The 21279-nt window shown below is 56.5% G+C and overlaps 1 protein-coding gene and 1 pseudogene across 2 annotated transcripts; both read left to right on the forward strand.

Moving 5' to 3' along the window:
- Window positions 1–748: 748 nt before the first annotated feature.
- Window positions 749–16199, forward strand: TTYH1 (tweety family member 1). Of its 2 annotated transcripts, XM_012643403.1 has the most exons (14): window positions 749–995; window positions 4097–4275; window positions 6349–6460; window positions 7356–7576; window positions 9122–9217; window positions 10471–10543; window positions 10869–10944; window positions 11393–11448; window positions 11623–11715; window positions 11901–11993; window positions 15157–15299; window positions 15436–15481; window positions 15581–15661; window positions 15812–16199. In XM_012643403.1, exons 1-13 carry the CDS (start codon window positions 870–872, stop codon window positions 15617–15619), a joined length of 1353 nt encoding a protein of 450 aa, XP_012498857.1. In that variant the 5' UTR covers window positions 749–869; the 3' UTR covers window positions 15620–15661; window positions 15812–16199. The 2 variants fall into 2 exon arrangements, with proteins under 2 accessions (XP_012498857.1, XP_012498856.1); XM_012643402.1 differs by lacking the exon at window positions 15436–15481.
- Window positions 16200–18274: 2075 nt separating this feature from the next.
- On the forward strand, window positions 18275–21078 carry LOC105809488 (annotated as a pseudogene).
- The last annotated feature ends 201 nt before the right edge of the window (window positions 21079–21279 follow it).

Raw genomic sequence — 21279 nt, forward strand, 5'->3', positions numbered from 1 at the left:
GCGGATTCCTGTGAGGCTCAACATGGGTGGTTGCCGGCAGATACTGCGTAAGCTGTCATGTGGAATGCCAAGGAACGGGGGTCCTTATACACACTGACGTAATCCTTCATCAGTTTGGAGGAGTTTTTAAACACATGAGAGGCATCCCTATAAAGATGGGAGGGGTCCCTGTGTAGATAAGCAAGGTCCTTGTACAGGTGGGAGGGGTCCTTATGCAGACACACCGGGTTCTTACGCGGGTATACGGATTGTTTAATTCATTCTGGAGTGGTCTGTACACACAGGAAGGTTTGTGTATCGACGCTATGTCCTTACACAGGCTAGGGGAAAAAGTGGGAGGGGACTTTTACCCCAACAAAGGCGTCTTTTACAGCTGAGAGTACTTTTGCACACAGAAGTGAGGGATTTTTATTCATGCAACTGGCCGTCATTTGTAACGTGCCGTGCGAATTCCAGCGACCTTTGCTTACACGGACATGAAGGTGCCGCATAAAGGGATCCTTATGTCATTATGTTTCAGGGTGCTATAGCAGCATCAGGAGCCTTATACGGAAAGGAGGGCTATTTTCACGTCGCGGTACAGCCCCACGCCAGTGCGCGGCACCTGCGCGGGCAGCAGGTGGGAGCGGCCACCGGGGGCGGAGCGCTGGGACCCGCGGCTGGCGCCCGCAGTCCCCCCTGCAACCGCCAGGGGCAGCACCGTTCCCCCCGGCCCGCCGCGCCTCCCCCAATCTCCGCCTCCCACCCCCTCCCTCCCCCCGCTCCCGCTCCCCTGAGCCCCGCCAGACCCCGCTCCGCCCGCGCCCCGCTCGACTCCGGAGGCTCCCACAGCCCCGGCGTCCGCGCCGCTGCCCCCTCCCCCGGGGGCCATGGGGGCACCCCCGGGCTACCGGCCCTCAGCTTGGGTGCATCTCCTCCACCAGCTGCCCCGCGCCGACTTCCAGCTCCGCCCGGTGCCTAGCGGTTTCGCGCCCCGAGAGCAGGAATACCAGCAGGTGGGAACGGGCACCCGGTCCTGGGGGCCAGGACTGGGAGCCGGAGCTTCTGGGTCCCCAGGGAGGAGGGGGCTCCATCACAGATTCCTGTGTTCTCCGGGGCTGGGGGCCAGGCCCGGACTTTGGGGTGTCTGAGGGAGGAGGAGCCCAGGTCACCCACACCTGGAGGTTCCCCCGGGACGGGCGCTGGGGTCCAGAGCCCCAGCGCCTTAAATAAGGAAGTGCTCGGGCCCTGGATCCCTGATCGCCCGAAGAGGAGGAGACTGGGGTCCCCTGGATTCTCGGGTCTCTGAGGTCCGCCCGGAAGCCGGCCTCCAGGGTCATCGGGAGGGTAGGTCCCCCCTCCGTGTCCTCAGGGATGATCCGCCCCCCGTGGCATCAGAGCTGGAAAACATGCCCCAGTTAAGGTGGGACCCGGAGAGCGGACCTGGTAACGGTGGGCAGGGAAAGCTGGGCTTCCGGGTGGGACTGAGAGCCTGAAATGGGGAGGGGGTTAGGGCCGGGCTGGGGAGACTTGGCGGCGCTGGAAGAGGAAGCGTCCGGCCGGTCCCAGAACAGAGGGCGGTCAGGGCGCTGGAGGGGTGGGCGCGAAGCGGAGGCTGGGCTTGGGGAGCCGCTGGGGGTGACAGACGTGGGTCCCGGAGGGTGGGGCCAGTGCGGGAACCTCACAGAAGCCAGGGTCCCTAGGGAAAGAGCACGGCTTGGGGCAGCTCCAATGGGGCGAGAGAGCTGTCCCCTGACCCAGTTTAATTCGAGTCCTTGACTTTGAGATTAATGAGAAGAAAGGCTTGGCTGAGCTGGGGACTGGCTGGGGGGGCAGGGAGTTCTGCCGGGGCCCCAGCAGGGGTCCTGGGCCCTGCCTGTGGGGTCCGAGCCCCTCGGATCTGTCCTGGGTTGCTCCCGGGAACCGGGCTGGGGATTGGAGAGCTTGGAAGGAGTGGGGGGGTCCCAGCAAAGCGGGGAGGGGGACGTGCGCTGCATTCTGAGCTATTTGGGTCATGGCTGGCACAGCCGCGAGCAGCTCTTCCCCGCCTACTCCACGCCGCCCCCTCTCACCGCCAAACGGGGATCGCCGTCCCCTCGCCCACAGCCTCCCGGTTACACAATCACAACCTCCAACGCTGTCCCGCCGACTCCCGGCCTCGCCAAGACTCACCCCTGCTCAGGGCCACGGAGACCTCCCTAAGCCGCACGCGGGGTCTCCGAGTCACCGAGAGCTCGGCTTGGCCGGCTGTCGGCAGTCGGGGCCACAGCGCGGGTCGCGCACGCGGAGCGGAGCAGGACACTCCCATCCCCGGAGATGGCCCCGGTGGGCACAGCTGGAGACACAGCCAGGGACCCTGGGACACGGACCTGCGGGGACGCACACACACACCCACACACTCACTCATATGCACACTCATGCGCTCACACACTCACACACACCCACTTACTCCCATATACACACTCACACTCACACACTCGCACATGCATGCTTATGCTGACTCCACACTCAAACTTACGCATGCTCGCACTCACATATGCACACGCACACATATGCTCACACACACGCACACATATACTGACTCACACTCAACCCGCACATACACACACCCACACACGTGCTCACACACGCACGCACTCACACTCACACACTCTCATACATGCACACAGATCGACGCTAACACTCGTTCACACACATCCACCTACACGTATGCTCACAACCCACACACAGTCACTCATACACTCACACTCACACACACTCACACTGTCTCACACACACACACACACACACCACTCGAGGAACCGTGCCCAGAACACACAAATGCCAACAGATGTACTCTCTCATCTGCAGGCGCAGGTGCGCCGAGGATACACACACGCCTCACACTCACACACTCACACACACTCAGGTGTGTCCTCATCTCAAGGCAGACAAATTCAGCCAAGCATAGAACATCCAGTCTCACACCAGAAACACAAAACCTGCACACACTTGTGACACACTCCGCCAGGAGGACAGAGGCAGAAGCACCGTGATTTAGGACAAACAGCTTTGGTGTGTCCAGAGGTGTGGTTCTGAGCCCCATGTCGCCCCCACGTGCTGTGTGGCTCAAGGCAAGCCCCTGCCCCACTCTGGACCGCTGGGCAGACAGGACTGCATAGGTCTGCTGTAAAATCCCGCCACAAGGAGAGAGCCCTGTTATTCTGCGAGGCTTTTCCAACTACAGACACGTCTCCTCTGCCAGCCTCTGTCCCCAAGGCTTTGGCTGTGTCCTCATCTCTGTCCTGGTCTGTCCCTGCCACTCCTGCCTCTCCAGCCTTCCATACTGCCGCTTTCTTTGATCTCTCTTTCTCTCTGACTCTGTTATCTCCATCTCTTTTGGTCTCTGTCTTTTTCTGTCTCATCGCTGCACCCCTCTGTCTGTTTCTGGTCTTTATTTCTCCTTTCTTGGCTGTGTCTTTCTGCCTGTGTCTCCCTCTTCCCCCCACCCCGTTCTGAGTCTTGCCCGCGCGGGTGCGAGCGTGCACACATGCACACACACGCGTACACGTGCGTGCCGCTGCCACACAGCCCCCACCCGTCCCTGGGTGCCAGGCTCGCGCTGCAGTGGGGTGTGGAGCTCAGGGCGGGGGGAGAGCGTGTGGTGAGCTGGGAGGACTGGCAGGGAGGAGGAAGGAGGCAGCACGCCCCCCAGCCTGGCACACGGCACCAGGAACAGGCCCCCTCGCCCGTCCCCTGATCCCACACAGTTCTGGGAGAGCCTCGGCAGGGTTTTGGGAGACGCTCCATTCAGACTGCCAGTTGCAGTGAGGAGGAAACCGAGGCTCAGAGAGGGGGAGGCCCTGCTAAAGGTCGCACAGCCATTGGGGAGCAGAGCAGAACTGGAACCCAAGGCTTGGGCCCCCCAGCTGGAAACTCCCTGCAGGGACCTGTCCCTAAATCCCAGAGCTCCAGCTGCCAGCTTGGGAGGGGGTGGGGACTCAGTCTTCCCTCAGACCTGGCCAGGGGCACGTCCCATCCCCGCTCTGACATCCCGGTCCCAGACCCACACAGGAAGGGAGCTCTGAGCCTGCAATGTGCCAGCGCCCTCTGAGGCCTGCTGTCGCCCCTTCCCCAGGCCCTGTTGCTGGTGGCGGCCTTGGCGGGCCTGGGCTTAGGCCTGAGCCTCATTTTCATCGCTGTCTACCTCATCCGCTTCTGCTGCTGCCGGCCCCCAGAGCCCCCCGGGGCCAAGAGCCCCCCGCCCGGGGGAGGCTGCGTCACCTGGAGCTGCATTGCTGCCCTTCTCGTCGGCTGGTAATGGGGCCCCAGGGTGGGTGGGCAGCGGGGACAGGGCTCCCCAAGCTCTCTGTCAGCCTTCCTGGTGGTGCCCTGGCACGTGGGAGAAGCAGACAGGAAGGACACACCCCCCTGCCATTTTACAATCCTATGGCTGTCTCACAGCAGAGAGAATTGTTCCCATTTGATGGATGGAGAAACTGAGGTTCCAGACAGGAAGTGACTTTCTCAAGGGCAGCCAGCCTGGCGGGAAGGGGCAGGGATTAAAGCTTGGTGGCGGTCAGACTGCTTGGTTTTGGTGGCTCTCCTAATGAACAGCCATGCAACCTAAGGGAGTGCTAGAATCTCTCTGGGCCTCAGTTTTGATACCTGTAAAATGGGCATTACAGTACCACCACCTCCTAGTCGTGGTAAGACTAAATGGGAGTCAGCACTGTGTGTGTCTCACAGTTGTACTCAGTAAATGTTAACTAGTGATGTCATTTACTCATTCATTTAACAACTCTTTATTGAGTATCTGCTAAATGCCAGACACCGAACAAGCCAGACAAGGAGCGCTTCACGCAGCTCACATTCGAACCAGGGATGTGGACGGTAGACAGATACTTAACAATCCAAGAGCACCTACTCCACACCCAACCTGAGCTGCTCCAGCTGCTTCTCACAATAACGCCGCTGGATTCAGGGTTGTCATGCCCAGTGTTGAAAGAGGAAGGCTCCGGGCGGGAATGGAGGGCAACTTTTCAAGGCCGTGTGGCTTCAGAGGCAGAGTGGAGATTCAGGCCCATGTTGGTAGGAGCTCAGGGGGCTTCTAATGGAAACACGCCACTTACCAGGAGCCAGTTCTGAGCACAGCCCCCTCCCTGGCAGGGCAGCACCTCCAGGTCATGCACAGCTGTCCTAGTCCACAGATTAGGGGACTGAGGATCCCAGAGAGCCAGAGACCTGCCCTGGACCCATAGCCGGCAGGTGGGGGACCTGTGTGGGTGTCTCCTACAGCCGGCTGGGGGAGTGGCCTGAAGCCCTCACCCCAGGCTGGGCTCACTGCAGGGAGAAGCAGTGTGTGTGTGTGGGGGGGGGGTTGGGATTATACGCTGGGGGGGGTGCCCTATATCCAAGACACTTCCTCATCAGGCTCTCCAGAGTGGGGTTGGACAGGGGAGGTGGACAAAGGCCCAGTGGGGGAGAGACACGGCCCAGCCCCCGCAGCCTGGGAACAAGAGGAGCTTTGTAAGACTCTGAACAATGGGGCGGGGGCACTGGGGCGGGGGCGCTGGGCGTCTGATCCCAGGGCTGGGGGTGGAGGCCTGCATAGCAGGGCTGGGAACTGTGAGGGTGTCCCACTCCCGCCCTCTCCACCGTGGGACACGGAGGGGGAGGAGGGGAATGGGGCCCCGCATTCAGGCCCCACAATGGAGCTCTGTGTGTTGGGGCTGGGGTGGGGGCGGGGAGGGGGCCGGCTTCTGGCCCATCCTCCAGCCCTCCCTGGCATATTCCCTTGATCCCCTCCCAGCTGGCCAGACCCTTGGGTCCTGCGGTGGGTGGGGAAAGGCTGAGAGCTCCAGGCTCGGTGACCCCCAGGAGATGGTGGCAGGTGGGGGGTCCTGCACTCCTAGGAACCCTCAGAGGGGGGGCGGGGGATGCCTGGGCCCTGGAGCAAGCCTTGTTGATGGCCCTAAGGACTCCTAGGACAGGTGCTGAGAACGCTGGATACTCAGCAAAGGAGGGAGGGGAGGGATTTGGGGGGGCAGAGGACAACGTCCCATCCTGGGCTGGGCGTGGCTGGGGTTCCGTTCCAGGGCGGTGTGAGTTAAATCTGGGGGCTCCCTCCCCTCTGGCACTCCACCCACCATTAGCATCACAATGACGTCCCTGGCTGGGGGAGTGAGGCCTTCCCGTTACCTTGGCAACCAATGGGGGCCAGGCTGAAGTCGCTCTTTTCCCACGGCAGGCTAGATCAGTGGGGTGGGGGCTGCAGATGGGATGGGTGGATGAGGAGGTGGGGTGGAGGGGGCAGGGCAGGGTTGGGGGACAGTGGCCCCCAGGGTCCCAGGACTGGTTGAGATTTCCCCTCCCTCCTCCTCTCCTCAGCGCCGGCATTGGCATCGGTTTCTATGGTAACAGCGAGACCAGTGACGGGGTGTCCCAGCTCAGCTCAGCCCTGCTGCACGCCAACCACACGCTCAGCGCCATTGATCACCTGGTGAGGGGGCCAGCGGCCACCGGACCCCAGACCCACACCCTGAGTGGCTCCCCCCACAGGGACCTTGGAGCCCTACACCCTGGGGACAAAGGGATAGAAGCTCAGAGCCAAAACCCCAGGCTTGAAACTTAGGACCCCACACTCAGAACTTCATACTCAGACCCACCAGCCTTGGACTACATGCCCAGCCCCCAGCCCTGCCTGCAAATCAAGGACCTCACATGCAGGACCCTCAGAATCTTGAACCAGATATGGAACTTAAGGCCCAAACCCAAACCTAAGACTCATGCCCAGGCCCAGCCCTGGACTTTAACTAGTAGCCCAAACCAGATAGAGACCAAACCCAGCCCCTGTCCCCAGCCCCTGTCCTCGGGTCAGATCCAGGGGCCCAGACCTGATCATTGGCCCAAATGAAGGGTCAGGGACCTCAGCCCTGAGACCCAGGACCCAGACTCCAGGCCTCGGCTCTGACCCCCAGCCCTAGGATTCTGGCTCTTGCGGCTGAGACCTGGCCTGATCTCGGACCTTAGATTTCATGTCCAGTTGCAGACTCTGGACCAGGAGACCCAGACTGGAGACCCCAGACTCTGGAAGGCACATGCAAACTTCAGATCTAAGACTCCTGACTTAATCCCAGTCCGGGGGCTGGAACCTCTACACCAGGATCAAGCCACCCACCACCCAGAGCTTCTGACAGAGGGCACAGAACTCCACAAACTGGACCTCTGAGCCCCCTCCCAGAGCCCTCCCCTTCTTCAGTCTTCAGACGCCCCAGACCTCAGATCTCCGACGCCCACTATCGTGCATTCTGACTTCACCCCTAAGTCCCTGTCTCTTAACCATGGGCTTTCCCCCAGGACGTCCTCCCAGACCTCAGACCCTGCCCTGCCCCCAGGTGCTGGAGACGGTGGAGACGCTGGGCGAGGCAGTGAGGACAGAGCTGACCACCCTGGAGGAGGTGCTTGAGCAGCGCACGGAGCTGGTGGCTGCTGCCCGGGCAGCTCGGCGACAGACAGAGGCTGTGGCCCAGCAGCTGCGGGGGCTGGCCTTCTGGCAGGGTGTGCCCCTGAGCCCCCTGCAGGTGGCCGAAGACGTGTCCTTCGTGGAGGAGTACAGGTGAGAGGCTGCTTTCCCGCCCTGTGCAGCAGCGGTTCTCAGACTGGGTTCCCAGAGAGACAGTTGGCAATGTCTGGAGAAATTTTGGTTGTCACAACTGGGGAAGTAGGTGACGTTACTGGCATCTAGTGGGTGAAGCCCAGGGACGCTGCTCAGTGTCCTACAATGCACAGGACAGAGTGGTCCAGCCCCAATGTCAGCTAGGATGACAACATCGATAAACCCCGCTGTGGAGGGACAGACGGAGTGACCTGGTGCCCATCCTCACACCCATGTACTTGCCCCTGCGGTCGTAACTTCACTCAGTTATTCATACACTCATTCATTCTCTGACCCACTCCTTCAGCAAGTCACACCTGGACTCAGGCACTCCTGGACTCACCTGGCAACTCGCTCGTTCATCCGTGTGACACGTGTATCTGTTCAGCAAATATTTATTCGGCACCTTCTGGTTAGAGAAGCAGGGTGCCCACGTGGTTCGAAACCTGGGCTCTAAAGCCAGGCTGCCACTCGCTAACCATGTGGCCTTACACAAGTCACTTTCCATCTCCCTGCCTCTGTTTGCTCGTCTGTAAAATGGGTGTCATGGTAGCGCTCCCCTTCCTGGATTGTTGAGGACCAGATAAGTCAGCATCTGTTGTATCTGTTGAGTGCTTAGAACGGTGACCAGCGCACAGTGAGCATTGTAGAGGTGTTTGCAAAGGGCAGATATGCCAGGAATAGGGGCAGAGCCATGGGCAAGAGGCTGATGCATCCCTGTCCCAGTGGAAGGACCAGCAGGAACCAAACGCAGGAGTAAAACATGTCGTCTGCAAGGTAGGGGGCCAGGATAGCTTCGGAGAATACTAAACAGGAGTTGGTGGGGAGCAGAGGCCAGGAAACATCTTCTGGGTGCACCAATGTGAAGTACCCGACACTTGGGAGTCCCTCGACAAGCAAATCAGGGGTCCCCAGGGGAGAATCTTGCTGCAGCTGTTCACAGGCAGCAGGAGGGGGCACCTTCCCTGGGGGGGAGCGGTCAGGGACCAGGTCATGGGAGTGAAGCCCACAGCGATGTGGGGACTGCAGAGAAAGATGCTGTTAAGTGAGCACTTACGATGTGCCAGGCACTGTTCTGTGGCCTCGCCTGCATTCTCCTCATTAAATTACTGGTGAATTACTATTAATTGTTAATTTTTAAAGTATGTTTCAATTTCCTTATTAATGGTTAGGCTAATATTTGAGTGTGCCCATGTGCTTGGCGCTCCTCTAAGCCCTTTACCTGAACGTTTCCACTCCGCAGGGCGGGGTAGCGGGGGAGGGGCTGGGACGCAGAGAGGCCAAGCCACGTGTCCATGCTCACAGAGCTTGTGTGTGGTCCGGCCAGGGTTCAGTCCCCATAACTGCTCCAGTGTCCTGTGTCCTGACACATCCGTGTCACGGGTGAGCTGGGCTGTGGCCCAGAGACTCCGAACAGGCTGAGCTGGGGGTGAACATGGGGTGCTTCTCAGGCGGGATGCCTGGAGGCTGGGTTTGCTGCGTCAGCCCTACCCCGTCCGCTCCCAGGTGGCTGGCCTATGTCCTCCTGCTGCTCCTGGAGCTGCTGGTCTGCCTCTTCACCCTCCTGGGCCTAGCCAAGCAGAGCAAGTGGCTGGTGATTGTGTGAGTCCGGACGGTAGGAGGGACCCCTTGCTAGACAGACGTCCCAGTGCTGTGCCTGGCATTTCCCCTGGTGGGCAGGACCTCACTCGGTCTCAGGACCGTCTTACACAAGGGCTAATGGTCCTTCCTGGGCTGGGCCAGGTACCATGCTAAGGGCTGGGCATGCAGAGAGGCGGGGAGGGAGACCCCAAAACAGGCAGCCCTTGCAGTGTGAAGCGTGTTGAAATCGTGGAAAGAATAATGACCATCCTCTCAATAAAGAGGAGGATGACCGCTGACATCTATTGAGGGCCGTGCACCCTGACCCCCTTCAGTTGCCACAGCAACCCCGTGGAGGAGGTACCGTTAGGCTCCCATTCGGCAGGTGAGGGACCTGAGGCAGAGGCCCTAAGTCCAGGTCTGCATGGCCCTTAAGTGGCACTGCAGAGCTGCAGGATCCACGTTCTTGATTAACGACTCACTCTATGTGCCGGACACTCTTCTGGGCACTCCACGGAACCCTCAGGCCCACCCTCCCTGCTTAACAGAGGGGGAGACTGAAGCTCAGAGAGGTTGGACCACTTTCCCAGGGCCACACAGCTAGGAAATGCCAGAGCTGGGATTCAAACCGGGCCAGCCTATCCCACCGGAAGAGCCCGCCCGTGTATCCTCTGCCCCGGGGGAGGGGGCTGTGCTTGTGCCCATGCTCCCCCTGGGGTGAGAGGTCCTGCCACCCTGTCCAGGCCCCCACTGAGGCTTGCAGGCAGGCGAGCATGGCCACGGCAGATCAGGGCTGGGACTGGAGGCCCCTCCTGCCTGCTGACCACCCCACCAGTGCTGACCCCGCCCTACCCTGGGAGAAGTCCAGAGGAGGCCAGGCAGAGCCGGAGGCTGACCAGGCTGCGGGTGCACCTGGGAGCATGTGAGGGACGTGCTGGGCCCCAGGAAAGTGAGCCTAGAGGTGGGAAGTCGCCCTCCGGCATCCCAGAGCAAGGCAGGGCAGAGAGGAGCTGGGATCCAGGCTGCAGACCTGCCAGCCCAGGGCTCTTCTCACCCGCACCTCTGGGCAGGGGCCAGATGTTCAGGTCGACGTCAGCAAACACCAGCCCACCCCACCCCCAACCTCTCTGTGCCTAATTCTGATCCTCCAGGCTCCAGAGGTGGGTAGAGGATGAGGGTGGGGCTGTGCCGGGGTTTAGGGTGTGGGAAGGGCAGAGGCAAGGTGGAGAGATTAAGAACCCCAAGCCCAATCCCCCTGCCCCCACCCACTACAGGATGACGGTCATGAGTCTCCTGGTTCTCATCCTGAGCTGGGGCTCCATGGGCCTGGAGGCAGCTACAGCCGTGGTGAGTGCTGGGGCCACTGGAGGTCATGGATCCCGGGCTGGGGTGGAGTCCACTGCCTTAGTCCCGAGAGGGAGGAACTGGGGGACACAACCGCAGTTCTGAGGTTTAGGGCTGTCTCCTGGGTCCTGAGGGGACACAGGTTTGTGTCCTAGATACTTGAGCTCTAAGGGAGGAGGGGCAGGGGGACCCCTGGGTCTGAGGGAGGAGGGGATGGGGGCCCGGACCCCTGGGTCTGAAGGGAAAGGAAGCCAGGCACTGGGTGCTGTGGGCGTGCGGAATTGGGGCAGTTTCAGGTCTGAGCCCCTTCTCTCTCTGCCTCACTCAGGGCCTCAGTGACTTCTGCTCCAATCCGGACACCTACGTCCTGAACCTGACCCAGGAGGAGACAGGGCTCAGCTCAGGTGATTTTCATTGACCTGGTGGTGGGCCTGGTCGGTGGGCGCAGGCCCTGGTTTCCTGAGGCCTGCCCAGAGAGTTGCGGGGGGTCAAGCACCCTCAACCAGGCAGGCCCGGTCCTCTGGAAGGGAGCTCCCGGCGCCTCTCCCTGCGGGCTGGAAGGAGGGCCAGGAGCCGCTGCTGGAGTCAGCCGGAGAGAGAGGGTCAGGACGGGTGGTGGGCCTGGGCCTCAGGGAGGGGAGGACTGACTGGGCACTTGGAGAAAATGCAGGAGCACGATAACTCAGCGTTTCCCAGGAAGAGTGTGGCGACCAGCGTGTGCCCCCGCTGTGGCACACGGGGGTGTGGGGGTGGGGGTGCTGGGGTGAGGGCTGGCGGATCTCTGAATGGCAGGCTGTAGGTCCCTGGGGGCCCAGGCTCATGGACTCCTTCCCTCTCTTCCTCCCACTTCAGACATCCTGAGCTATTACTTTCTCTGCAACCAGGCCGTCTCCAACCCCTTTCAACAGGTTAGGGCTGGGGCAAGGGGAACCGGCTCTCGAGGGAGGAGGCGGGGCGGGCCTGGGACTCCTGAGTTCCGGGGAGGATGAAGGTGCCACCGCCCAGGGTCCTGTCTCCGGGAGAGAAGAGGAGGCGGGCTGGGGGCGTCCACTACTGGGTTCCTCTCCCCCTGTCTTCCGCAGAGGCTGACTCTGTCCCAGAGAGCTCTGGCCAACATCCACTCCCAGCTGCAGGGCCTGGAGCGAGAAGCTGTCCCTCAGTTCCCCTCAGCGCAGGTCGGTGCGATGGGCGCTCCCTGCACACCGCTCCAAGGGATGGGACCGCGGGGCGGGACCCCCAGCAGGTGACAGGCTGGGGGTGGGCGGGGCCTGTTGTGGGCGGGGCCTGCAGAGCGGGGCGGAGCCCGGGCCGTGGGCGGGCCTGATGGATTGGAGGGATAACTATGCCCCTCCCACCGCAGAAGCCTCTGTTGTCCTTGGAGGAGACGCTGAACGTGACAGAAGGAAACTTCCACCAGTTGGTGGCACTGCTGCACTGTCGCGGCCTGCACAAGGTAAACCCCGTCTCCTCCCCAATTTCTACCCCCAAGAAGAGCCTCTGCCTCGACCCACAGAACCACCTCCTTCCTGTCCTTGGATCCCTCCCATTGCCCCTGGGAATATCTATAGATCGATGTATATTATCTATCATATATCTGTTCTCTACCTATTACCTGTCTATCATCTCTCTCTGTCATGTGTCATCTACATTCCTTCCTTTCCTCCCTCCTTCTCCCCCCACTGCCTCACCCCTCTGTCAGTAGGATCCCTTCCCCTCCTGCCCTGTCTGCTCCTCCCACTCTTTCCTTCCTCCTCCCCTCTCCACTCCCCTCCCTCCTCCTCCCTCCCTTCCTCCTAGAGGCTGGGAAGTTTAGTGAGTTCTGGAGCAAGACTGCCAGCCCTAGCTTTAGTCCAAGTCACTGGACTTCTCTGAGCCTCAGTTCCCTCCCTTATAAAACTGGGATTATAAGGATGAGTACCTGTGAGTTCTCAGGTAACGTGTGCTGTTAACGTACCAGACAGGCGGGGTAGGCAGGGCACCCAAGAGGACTCGGGTCTGGTGTCCAGTCTGGGCTCTGCTGTGGGCCCTGTGGCCACAGGCAGGGGAGCGTCACTGAGTCTTGGTTTTCCTACATGTACGGTGAGGAAGGATGATACCTTCTTTCCTGGATGGTTTTGAGGGTTGAAAAGAAAATCCCCCTTTGAAACAGTGGGAGTTGTTCTAAAACGCAGACCTGACCATGCCTTTCCCTGGCCAGTCTTCCCACCATAACGCCTGGCATGTATGTAGTACAGGCTTTGCATGTGCCTGGCTCTGCTGTATTTTACAGGTAGTAACTCACTGACTCCTCATAATAATGCTATGGAGAAGGAATTACTATTATTATCCCATTTAACAGGCTTGGAAGATGAGGTGCAAAGAGTTGAGCGACCTTCCCAAGGTCACTCAGCCAGCCCGTGCACACCGAGGGGACAGGGGCCTTCTGGAGGGTCACTGGGCCCCTCCTCCAGCTCCCCCAGCCGGGCAGTTGCTCAGTCTCGTCCCTTCTGCTTCTGGAATGTCAGCATCCATCCACCCCCAAGGCCCCTGCTTCAGCTCAGGCCTCGTGCTCTCCCCTGGAGGAGGATGCATGCCCACCTTCCAGTGTGTTCCCTCGGGGACTCTAGAATAGGGTTCTTGGATTCAGCAAACAGCAAATAATGCTTTACTGTATGCACATCCTGTGCAATGTTGGGGAGATACTTACACTAAAAAATGATGTGTCGGGTGTCTGATGTTCAAATTTACCTGGGAGTGCTGTGTGTGATGTGGCAACCCTACCCCGGAGGGATCCGTCCACACCAGAGCATGGATTTGAGCTTTTCCTGGTCCTGCTCCGATCCCTCCAGTGGCCGCCATTGCCCCCAGGCTTCTGAAACTGGCGTTCCAACAGGGCTGGGGTGGCGGGCGCTGAATCAATACTCAGAACTGCTGCATGTGTGAGCTGAGACAGGCAGGGGGCCCCGGGCTACCCTGCTCTTTTGTACACGGGTAACCAGGGGCCCAGGCACTTCTCCATGGTCCAGCAGAGACTGGGCCCGAGACTCCTGAGTGAAGGGAGGGGGTGTGGGAGGGACAGATCAGAGTCTCTGCCCTCCACTGACGGACACACCATGTAACCCCGGGCCTGTGTCCCATCTGGACCTCAGGATCCCTACATTAAAATCAAGGACAAGGGACTTTAGGGATGAGGAGAAAGAAGGGTGGGCACCGGGCCCTGAAAGAATCAACTCCAATCTCAGCTCTACCCCTTCCAGGCTGTGTGACTCTGGGCAAGTGGCTGGCCCTCTCTGGGCTTCAACTCCATTCCACCACTACAAAAGGCAGAGTGTGACAGGGTTTGGTCTCTGCTTTGCAGGGCTGTGGTGGGGATGAAGGACACTGTGCACGTGCCTGACGCTTTCCAAGCAGAACTCCCCGTAGCCCTGACAGGCCCCTCCCCCCAGGCCTCACTGGCTCAGTGAGGGGGCACCGCAGCTCCCCCAGGTGCTCCAGGCAGACCCTCCCTGTCCTTACCTCCCACAACCACTCCGACCGCGAGTTCTGGGGGCCTTTCCTCTTGAAACCCATCTGGGCTCCAAGCACTGCTCTAACCGCCACCACTGCTGCCCTGGTCCCGCGGTCCTCACCGCCCACCCAGTGCGGCAGGAACCTCTTCCCCGTCCCCTCTCGCCCACCCCGTCTGTCCTCCACTCAGCAGCCAGCAACCAGGTGATCCTTTTAAGACATAATCCGATCAAGTCCCTCCCCCAGAGCACGGATTAAAACCCCGGCTCCTTGCCCTGACCTACAAGGGCCTGTGTGGTCAGCCCTGGCCCCGGCTGTCTTCGGCTGTCCCAGGTTCTTCCGCATGCCCTCTGCACCGGCCCAGGGCCTGGCTCCTCCCTGCCGGCCCCGTCCCTGCAGCAGGCCCACCCGCCCCGTGCCTCCGCCCCGCACTGCCTCCAGGCCCTTCTGTCTCAGCAGCCCACCATCCTCTGAAATGACCTCTCTCGGTCCTGTTTACTAAAGTTTCCCATCCTGGAGACGGCTATGCCTGGTGTGCGGCAGAGTCGACCCCTGCTGAATGAATTAGGGCCGTGTGCGCCCCCAGGCGTTCAGTACAGGTAGTTCTGCTGATTTCCGCGAGAGATAGTAATCAGCGCTAGCGCTGGGCGAGTGGGTACGATGTGCCAGCTGTCATTCTCAGCAGTGGTTCTTCTAAGTGTTATCAAGTGTCCTCCTAAGCCAACGATTTTGCCCCCAGGGACACTTGGCAATGTTGGAGACGTTCTTGGTTGTCACAACTGCAGGAAGGGGTGTTCCTGGCACCTGGTGGGTGGAGCGCGGCGATTCTGCTCAACACCCCACAATGCACAGGATGGCCCCTCGCAGCAGAGAGTGTCTGGCTCACAACGTCAGCAGTCCTAGGCCGGGAAACCCTGCACTAGACCAAGGCAGAGCTGGCCTCGTGACGGGGTGCTTCCTGGGGGCCAGGCCTGTTACACTGATGACAGGGGAGGAAACTGAGGCACAGAAAGGTTGGGTGACTTGTTCAGTACCACACAGCCAGGTGGACAGTGTGACTCACGTGTGCAGAGTGTGTGTGTGTGTTGGGCGGGAGGGGGGCACTGCCTGATAATGCCCTCCACCCCCAGGACTATGGTGCAGCCCTGCGGGGCCTGTGCGAAGATGCCCTGGAAGGCTTGCTCTTCCTGCTGCTCTTCTCCCTGCTGTCTGCAGCGGCGCTGGCCACTGCCCTCTGCAGCCTGCCCCGTGCCTGGGCCCTCTTCCCGCCCAGGTCAGGAGGGGAGAAAGGGCAGGGTCCTGGGGGAGGGGAAGGGAGGGCAGCACCTGGGGACCACTGTTGGGAGAGGTGTAGCCTCCTGATGGGTCCCCCATCCTGCCTCTCTGCCACTCCCCGCATCGCACCCCAGTGACGACTACGATGACACAGACGATGATGACCCTTTCAACCCTCAGGTACTGGACCCCTGGTCTGAGGGAGGAGGGGCTGGGGACCCACGGTACAAAGCCAGATTCCCGTTCCATCCCCTCCTCTCGCTGGAATCTTCCTGGCAGGAATCCAAGCGCTTCGTGCAGTGGCAGTCGTCTATTTGAGCCTCTCCTCCCCGCCAGACTGGAGCCTGCCTGCCCTCTTCGGTCAGCTTCCAGAGGGACCCCCCAGTGCCACAGCCTGGCCTCTGCCCTCCACTCCCACACCCTGAGGCGCTCCGGGCTGCATGCTAGGTGTGCCACGCCCTGGTGGCCCTCCAGCCTGCATCAGCGTCCTGTCTCTGCCTCTCTCTGCAGTTCCTTCCCTGGCTGCCGGAGAAGACCCCACTAACCCAGCCTGACTGGGCTCCGACCACTAACCCTCCTGGCCACGGACACCTGCACAGGACCACCTCCCTGCCCTGGCCCCTAGGCCCCCCGTCTCTGTCCTTAGCCCTGGGAGTAGCTGAGCGGGCGGACCAGGAGGGACCAAGGCTGGCAGGGGAGGGGGCAGACGGGCCCCACACCCCTTATCTCTGGCTGCCAGTCCCATACTTGAAGGGACTGAGCTGGGGGGTGGGGGACACAAGTCCCCCCTGTTGCCCCTGCCACGTCCCAGTGGGCTCCGGGCCCCTGATCTCAACTTGTGGCACTAACTTGGAAAAGGGTTGATTTAAAATAAAGGGAAGACTTTATTTTACAAGCAGCTGGGTCCTCATTCCTCTCCTCCTGCTTCCAGCCTCCTGGTTGGGGCTGGAAGATCCCTTCACCCCAGGCCTCTCTTACCAGGCCTGCAGGCTGCCGGGTGGTTCCGCTCCTGCCCAGGCTCGGCAGGGCTTCCAAAGAAATTGTTCTTTAAGAAAAAAAGAATTTTTCTTCCTTGATTCTAAAAGTAATACACATGTCCTGACATAGGAATACACAGACATCTCTGGCACAGAATAGATGGCCCAGAAATAGATCTAAGTATGTGTGTGTATATATATAAAAATATATATGACAGAAGACAGATTTCAAGCCAGTGTGAAAAGGACTGGTTTAGCAGCAGTGCTGACATATTGGCTCTCCATCTGGCCAAAATCTTCCATGGACAAGTTGGCTAAAAAATCTAAATATAAACAAGTAAAGGGACAGAAATATTTCAAGAAAAATTAGGAGCATACTTATATGCTGTATATCGGGGGTAGGGGGGTGACTTTAAGAAGAGATCATAAAGCCAGAAAGGAAAAGATAATTTACTTGACAAATTGTGGAGTGAAAAAAATAGTATAAAGTCAAATGGCTAGTTGATAGCCTGGGGAACAATGTGTGTGTGTTGTTTTTTAAACAAATAAGGCAAACAAATATATTAATCTCAATACATAAATATAATCTATAAAACCTTCCATAAACTAAGAAAAAGACAACTCAATTTAAAAATAAGCAACAGAGGTGAACATTCGGTGAAATGGAATTCCCCACACCATTAAACAGATGAAAAAGACAGTCGAACTCTAATGATTGGGAAATGCAATTTGAGACAACCAGGAACTTTGTTTCACTGCCTAGTTATAACACTGAAGAGCAGTGACACCCATGCTGGCAAGGACACGGAGGGACAGGGACTCAAGGGCACTGCCTCTGAGGCGGGGAATTGCCACCATCCCTTGAAAAAAATAATCTGCTCGTATGAGATCAAATAAAAACGGTATATGCCCATCAACCTGACAATCCTGCTTTTGGGAATCAGTTTATAGAAAGAGAACCACAGGCATCTAAGGACTTATATTTAGAGCTGTTCGCTACCACAATAGTACTGATCGGCTAAATCCGATCAAAACAGAAGTCCAAAAAAAGAGAAGCCCAATAAATCGCTGCGCGGCAGGGCTCTCTGGAAGACACCAGCTCTTGGCTGAGTCTGGGATTTTAGGGAAAACCTGGCAGAGGAGATACCAGAGCTGAGAGAGGCAGACAGCAGTGGCAGAGTGGACACACACAGAGGTGGCCACACAGGTAAGGGCCTGGTGTCGCGCTCCTGGGCCCCCATCGTGGTCCTGCTTCTCATGCCCCAGTGGATGTGGGAAAGTCACTTGACCTGTTAGATCTCGGTTGCCCCATGTACCAAACGGATATTATAAACCCAAAATTCCAAAATTCAAAGAGCTCCGAAGAACCAAGCCCTCCCGCAACTCACTGGGCAGGAAAACCTGACCCGCTTAGCATGAGATTACTCATGGACTGCATTTACCCAGCTTGGTGTGAATGTTCACGTATTTCCCTGCAGAAATATAATGGGGTTACTTCAAAGTGCTGTTCTGGGTATTGAGGGCATTGTGTGCTACGTGGAATAGAGACCATACTGCCTTTTGAAACGCTGAAAAATCCTGAATCCCAAAACCCATCTGGCCCCAGGGGGCTCGGGTCAGAGTTCGCTGATGCACAGTGCCAGATGCAGGGTGTCCAGCACAGGCCTGCCCTTGCTTCATGCTCCTCAATCATTTCTACCTTGCACACTGCAACACATGTTCGGAGGAGGCCTTTCATGTGTGGGCCTGAGGCTGGGGAGCAGAAATCCACTACAGTTTCCAGTGAGGGCTCCCGGGCCACATGCGTTGACTCATTTTCTCACAACCACATGAGCTGCCTGAACCTGGGGCTGGCCCTGCTGCTATTCCGGCTTCTTTGCTCTCAAACACTGCCCTCTAGCGCCTCTGGGTCCATTTCCAGAAGCAGAGGCATCGGCTGATGTGTTGGGTATCTGTGAAGCACCTGGAGATCCCGGCTGCTTGATTTCCCATGCCCATGAGCCTGGTGGGGATCTTTAATCAGGAAGCTTTGACTAAGAAAAAAGAAAAAAAGATATTTTGTCTAATCTTTACAAAAGAAAAAACTATTTTTTACTTAAAAAAATCTTGCTATGGGGACTTCCACTTCTGACAAAGATGGAGTAACAGGAACTGGATTTGTTCTCCTTGCTGAAACAACCATAAAAACCAGACCAGAGACATAAAACAATGGTGTTCAAGACTCTGGATGGGAAGGTGATCCCCGAGAGATCGAAAACGTTGAGGTGAGCTCTAAAGTTGCCACAGCTTCCTGTGGTGAGTTTCCAGGCTAGGGGACAGGGAAGGGGGACTGAAACAGAGCCAGGAAGACCCCCTGAGCTGAGGAGACAAAGCTGAGAGTCTGGGGAGCCCAAATAAGCTGAAATCCAAAGGACAGAGTACTGGGGAGGAGAGAGCTGCAAGGGACAGAACTCTGGAGATCCACGGAGGGCCCTCCCTTGAGTGTTCAGAGAGTAGATTAGCTCGTGTGGGTGAGGACATTGCCCAAGACCCAGGTGCCACAGACTGCAGGTATATGTCACCCTCTAAATTCATACATTGAAATCCTAACCCCAAATGTGATGATATTTGGAAGTGGAGCCTTTGGAGGTGATGAGGTCATGATGACGGAGCCCTCACCAATGGGATCAGTGCCCTTATAAGAGGCCCAGGGAAGCTCATCCACCCCTTTTAGACCATGTGACGACACAGATAGAAGGTGGGCCCTCACTAGACACCGAATCTCCCAGCACCTTGATCTTGAACTTCCTAGCTTCCATAACTGTGAGAAATAAATGTTTGTTATTTATGAGCCCTCAATCCATGGTATTCTGTTACAGCAGCCCAAATGGACTAAGACACCAGGGAAAGAACCACCTGGGAAGATTAGAGGGAACAGAACCTGAGCACCTGGTACTCACATAGGGCTTGACAAAGTGCCTGCTCCCACCAGCTGAACCAGAACAACCTCATAATTGAAGGGGCCCTGGGTAGAGTACTCAGAAGGGTCTCACATCAGTTGTGGGGAATAACTAGTCCTAGAATAAACACTGCTCTGGCTCCACCTGAGAAATCTCAAAAGCAAAACCTAAAAGGATCAAGCTGCTTCCAAGTAACTGCATCCCCAAACAAAGCTCAAGAATATCTACAGGCATACAAAAATAACGAGCACCCAACAAGGTAAAATTGACAAAGTGTAGCATCCGATTAAAAAAAAAAATTACCAAACATGCAAAGAAACAGGTAAATAAAACACATAATGAGGATTAAATTCATTGAATTCAAATTGACCCAGAAGTTGAAATTAGTAGGCAAGAACATTAAAATGGTTATTATAGTATGCTCCGTATGTTCAAAAAGTTACTCACAGACATGGAAGATATAAAAAGACCCAAATAGAACTTTGAGAGATAGAAAATTCAGTGTCTGAAATGAAGAATGCACTTGTATGGAACCGACAGCAGGTTAGACATTGAAGAAAAAAAGATTCATGAACTTCAAGACACAGCCACAAAAATTATCCATATGAAACACAGACAAAAAGGAAAGAGCAATTTCTAAAAAAATGAAAAGAGCATTGGTGAGCTGTTGGACAACTTCAGGCATCGGAATATGTGTAACTGGAGGACCCTAAGGAGAGAGAAAAGAAGGAACAGAAAAAGCATTTGTAGAAATAATGACCCCAAATTTTCCAAATTTCATAAAAACCATAAACTCGCAGACCCAAGAAACTCAGTGCTATAAACAAAGGAGCGTCAAGCCATGAAAATACATGGAGGAAACTTAAATGCATATGACTAAGTGAAAGAAGCCAGTGTGTGAAGGCCACATACTGCATGATTCCAACTGTATGTTCTAAAAAAGGCAAAACTAGAGACAGTAAAAAGATCAGTGGCTGCCAGGTGTTGGGACAGGGAAAAAAGAATAGGTGGGGAACACTGCGGATTTTTAGTGCAGTGAAACTACTGTATATGACACTATTATGTTGAACGCTTGTTATTATACATTTGTCAAAACCCACAACCCCTTATGACAGTAAGAGTAAGCCCTAATGTAAACTTACGGGCTTGGGTGACAGTGATGTGTCAATCCAGGTCCTCCGATTGTATCAAATGCGCCACTCTGGTGTGGGTGTTGATAGCGGGGAAGGCTGTGGTGTCTGGGGGGATGGGCTATATGGGAACTCTGTACTTTTGTAATTTTTGCTGCAAACCTAAAACTTCTCTAAAAAATAAAGCCTATTTTTAAAAAATGCTCAAATCAAAGGAAGGCAGAAAAAGAGGAGAAGAGGAACAAAGAAAGACAGGACAAATAGAAACCTAATAGCAAGACGATACATTTAAAAGTAACTATATTAATAATCATATTAAAAGCTCAGTTATAGTTTCGGTTTTTGCTGCCACTGGGCTCCTGGAGTGAGGGCTCTGGGTTCTGGTTGCGAGAGGAGGAAGCTGGGGTCATAAGAAGGTGAGTGATGAATTTTCCAAGTCAAACAGCTGGTTAGCTGGTTAAATAGCAGAGCTAGGATTAGAACTCAGGTTTCCTGCCCCTCAAGGTTGTTAAAAAGAGTCTTCAGAAGCAAACCCCTAGTGACTTCTTAGAGCAAATCATCAGAGGGCCAGTTGTGGTAAAGTTAAATTCTGGAGTGGATTAGGAGGGGTGCCGGCTTGCCTGAATGGCTACATGAACACAGCCCTTGGGCAGACAGAAGAATAAGTATAGAATGCATTTACCTGAGGAAACAATGTGTTGTATGTGAGTACACAAAAGACAAGGATGTGAAGACACCAAGAGATATATTTTTATAGTTAGGTATATTTCCTAATAATTTTTTCTATTTTTTGATTCTTTCATGATGTAATTTGTCCTGTTTTCATAAGAGTTGGTGATTTTTCACTGACGTGTAAGATAAATGTATAAAATTGTGGATTTAATTGTAAAGAGTTTTCACATTTAAGTTTCAGCCATTTTCTTTTACTTCTG

This window comes from Propithecus coquereli, unplaced genomic scaffold (assembly GCF_000956105.1).
Source record: "Propithecus coquereli isolate 6110/MARCELLA unplaced genomic scaffold, Pcoq_1.0 Scaffold196, whole genome shotgun sequence".
Lineage (NCBI taxonomy): Eukaryota > Metazoa > Chordata > Mammalia > Primates > Indriidae > Propithecus > Propithecus coquereli.

Coding starts and splice junctions, on each gene's coding strand:
- TTYH1 (XM_012643402.1), top strand. CDS start 870: ATGGGGGCACCCCCGGGCTACCGGCCCTCAGCTTGGGTGCATCTCCTC. Junction 6,461..7,355: donor TCAGCGCCATTGATCACCTG/GTGAGGGGGCCA, acceptor CCCTGCCCCCAG/GTGCTGGAGACGGTGGAGAC. Junction 15,662..15,811: donor GAGCCTGCCTGCCCTCTTCG/GTCAGCTTCCAG, acceptor CTCTCTCTGCAG/TTCCTTCCCTGGCTGCCGGA.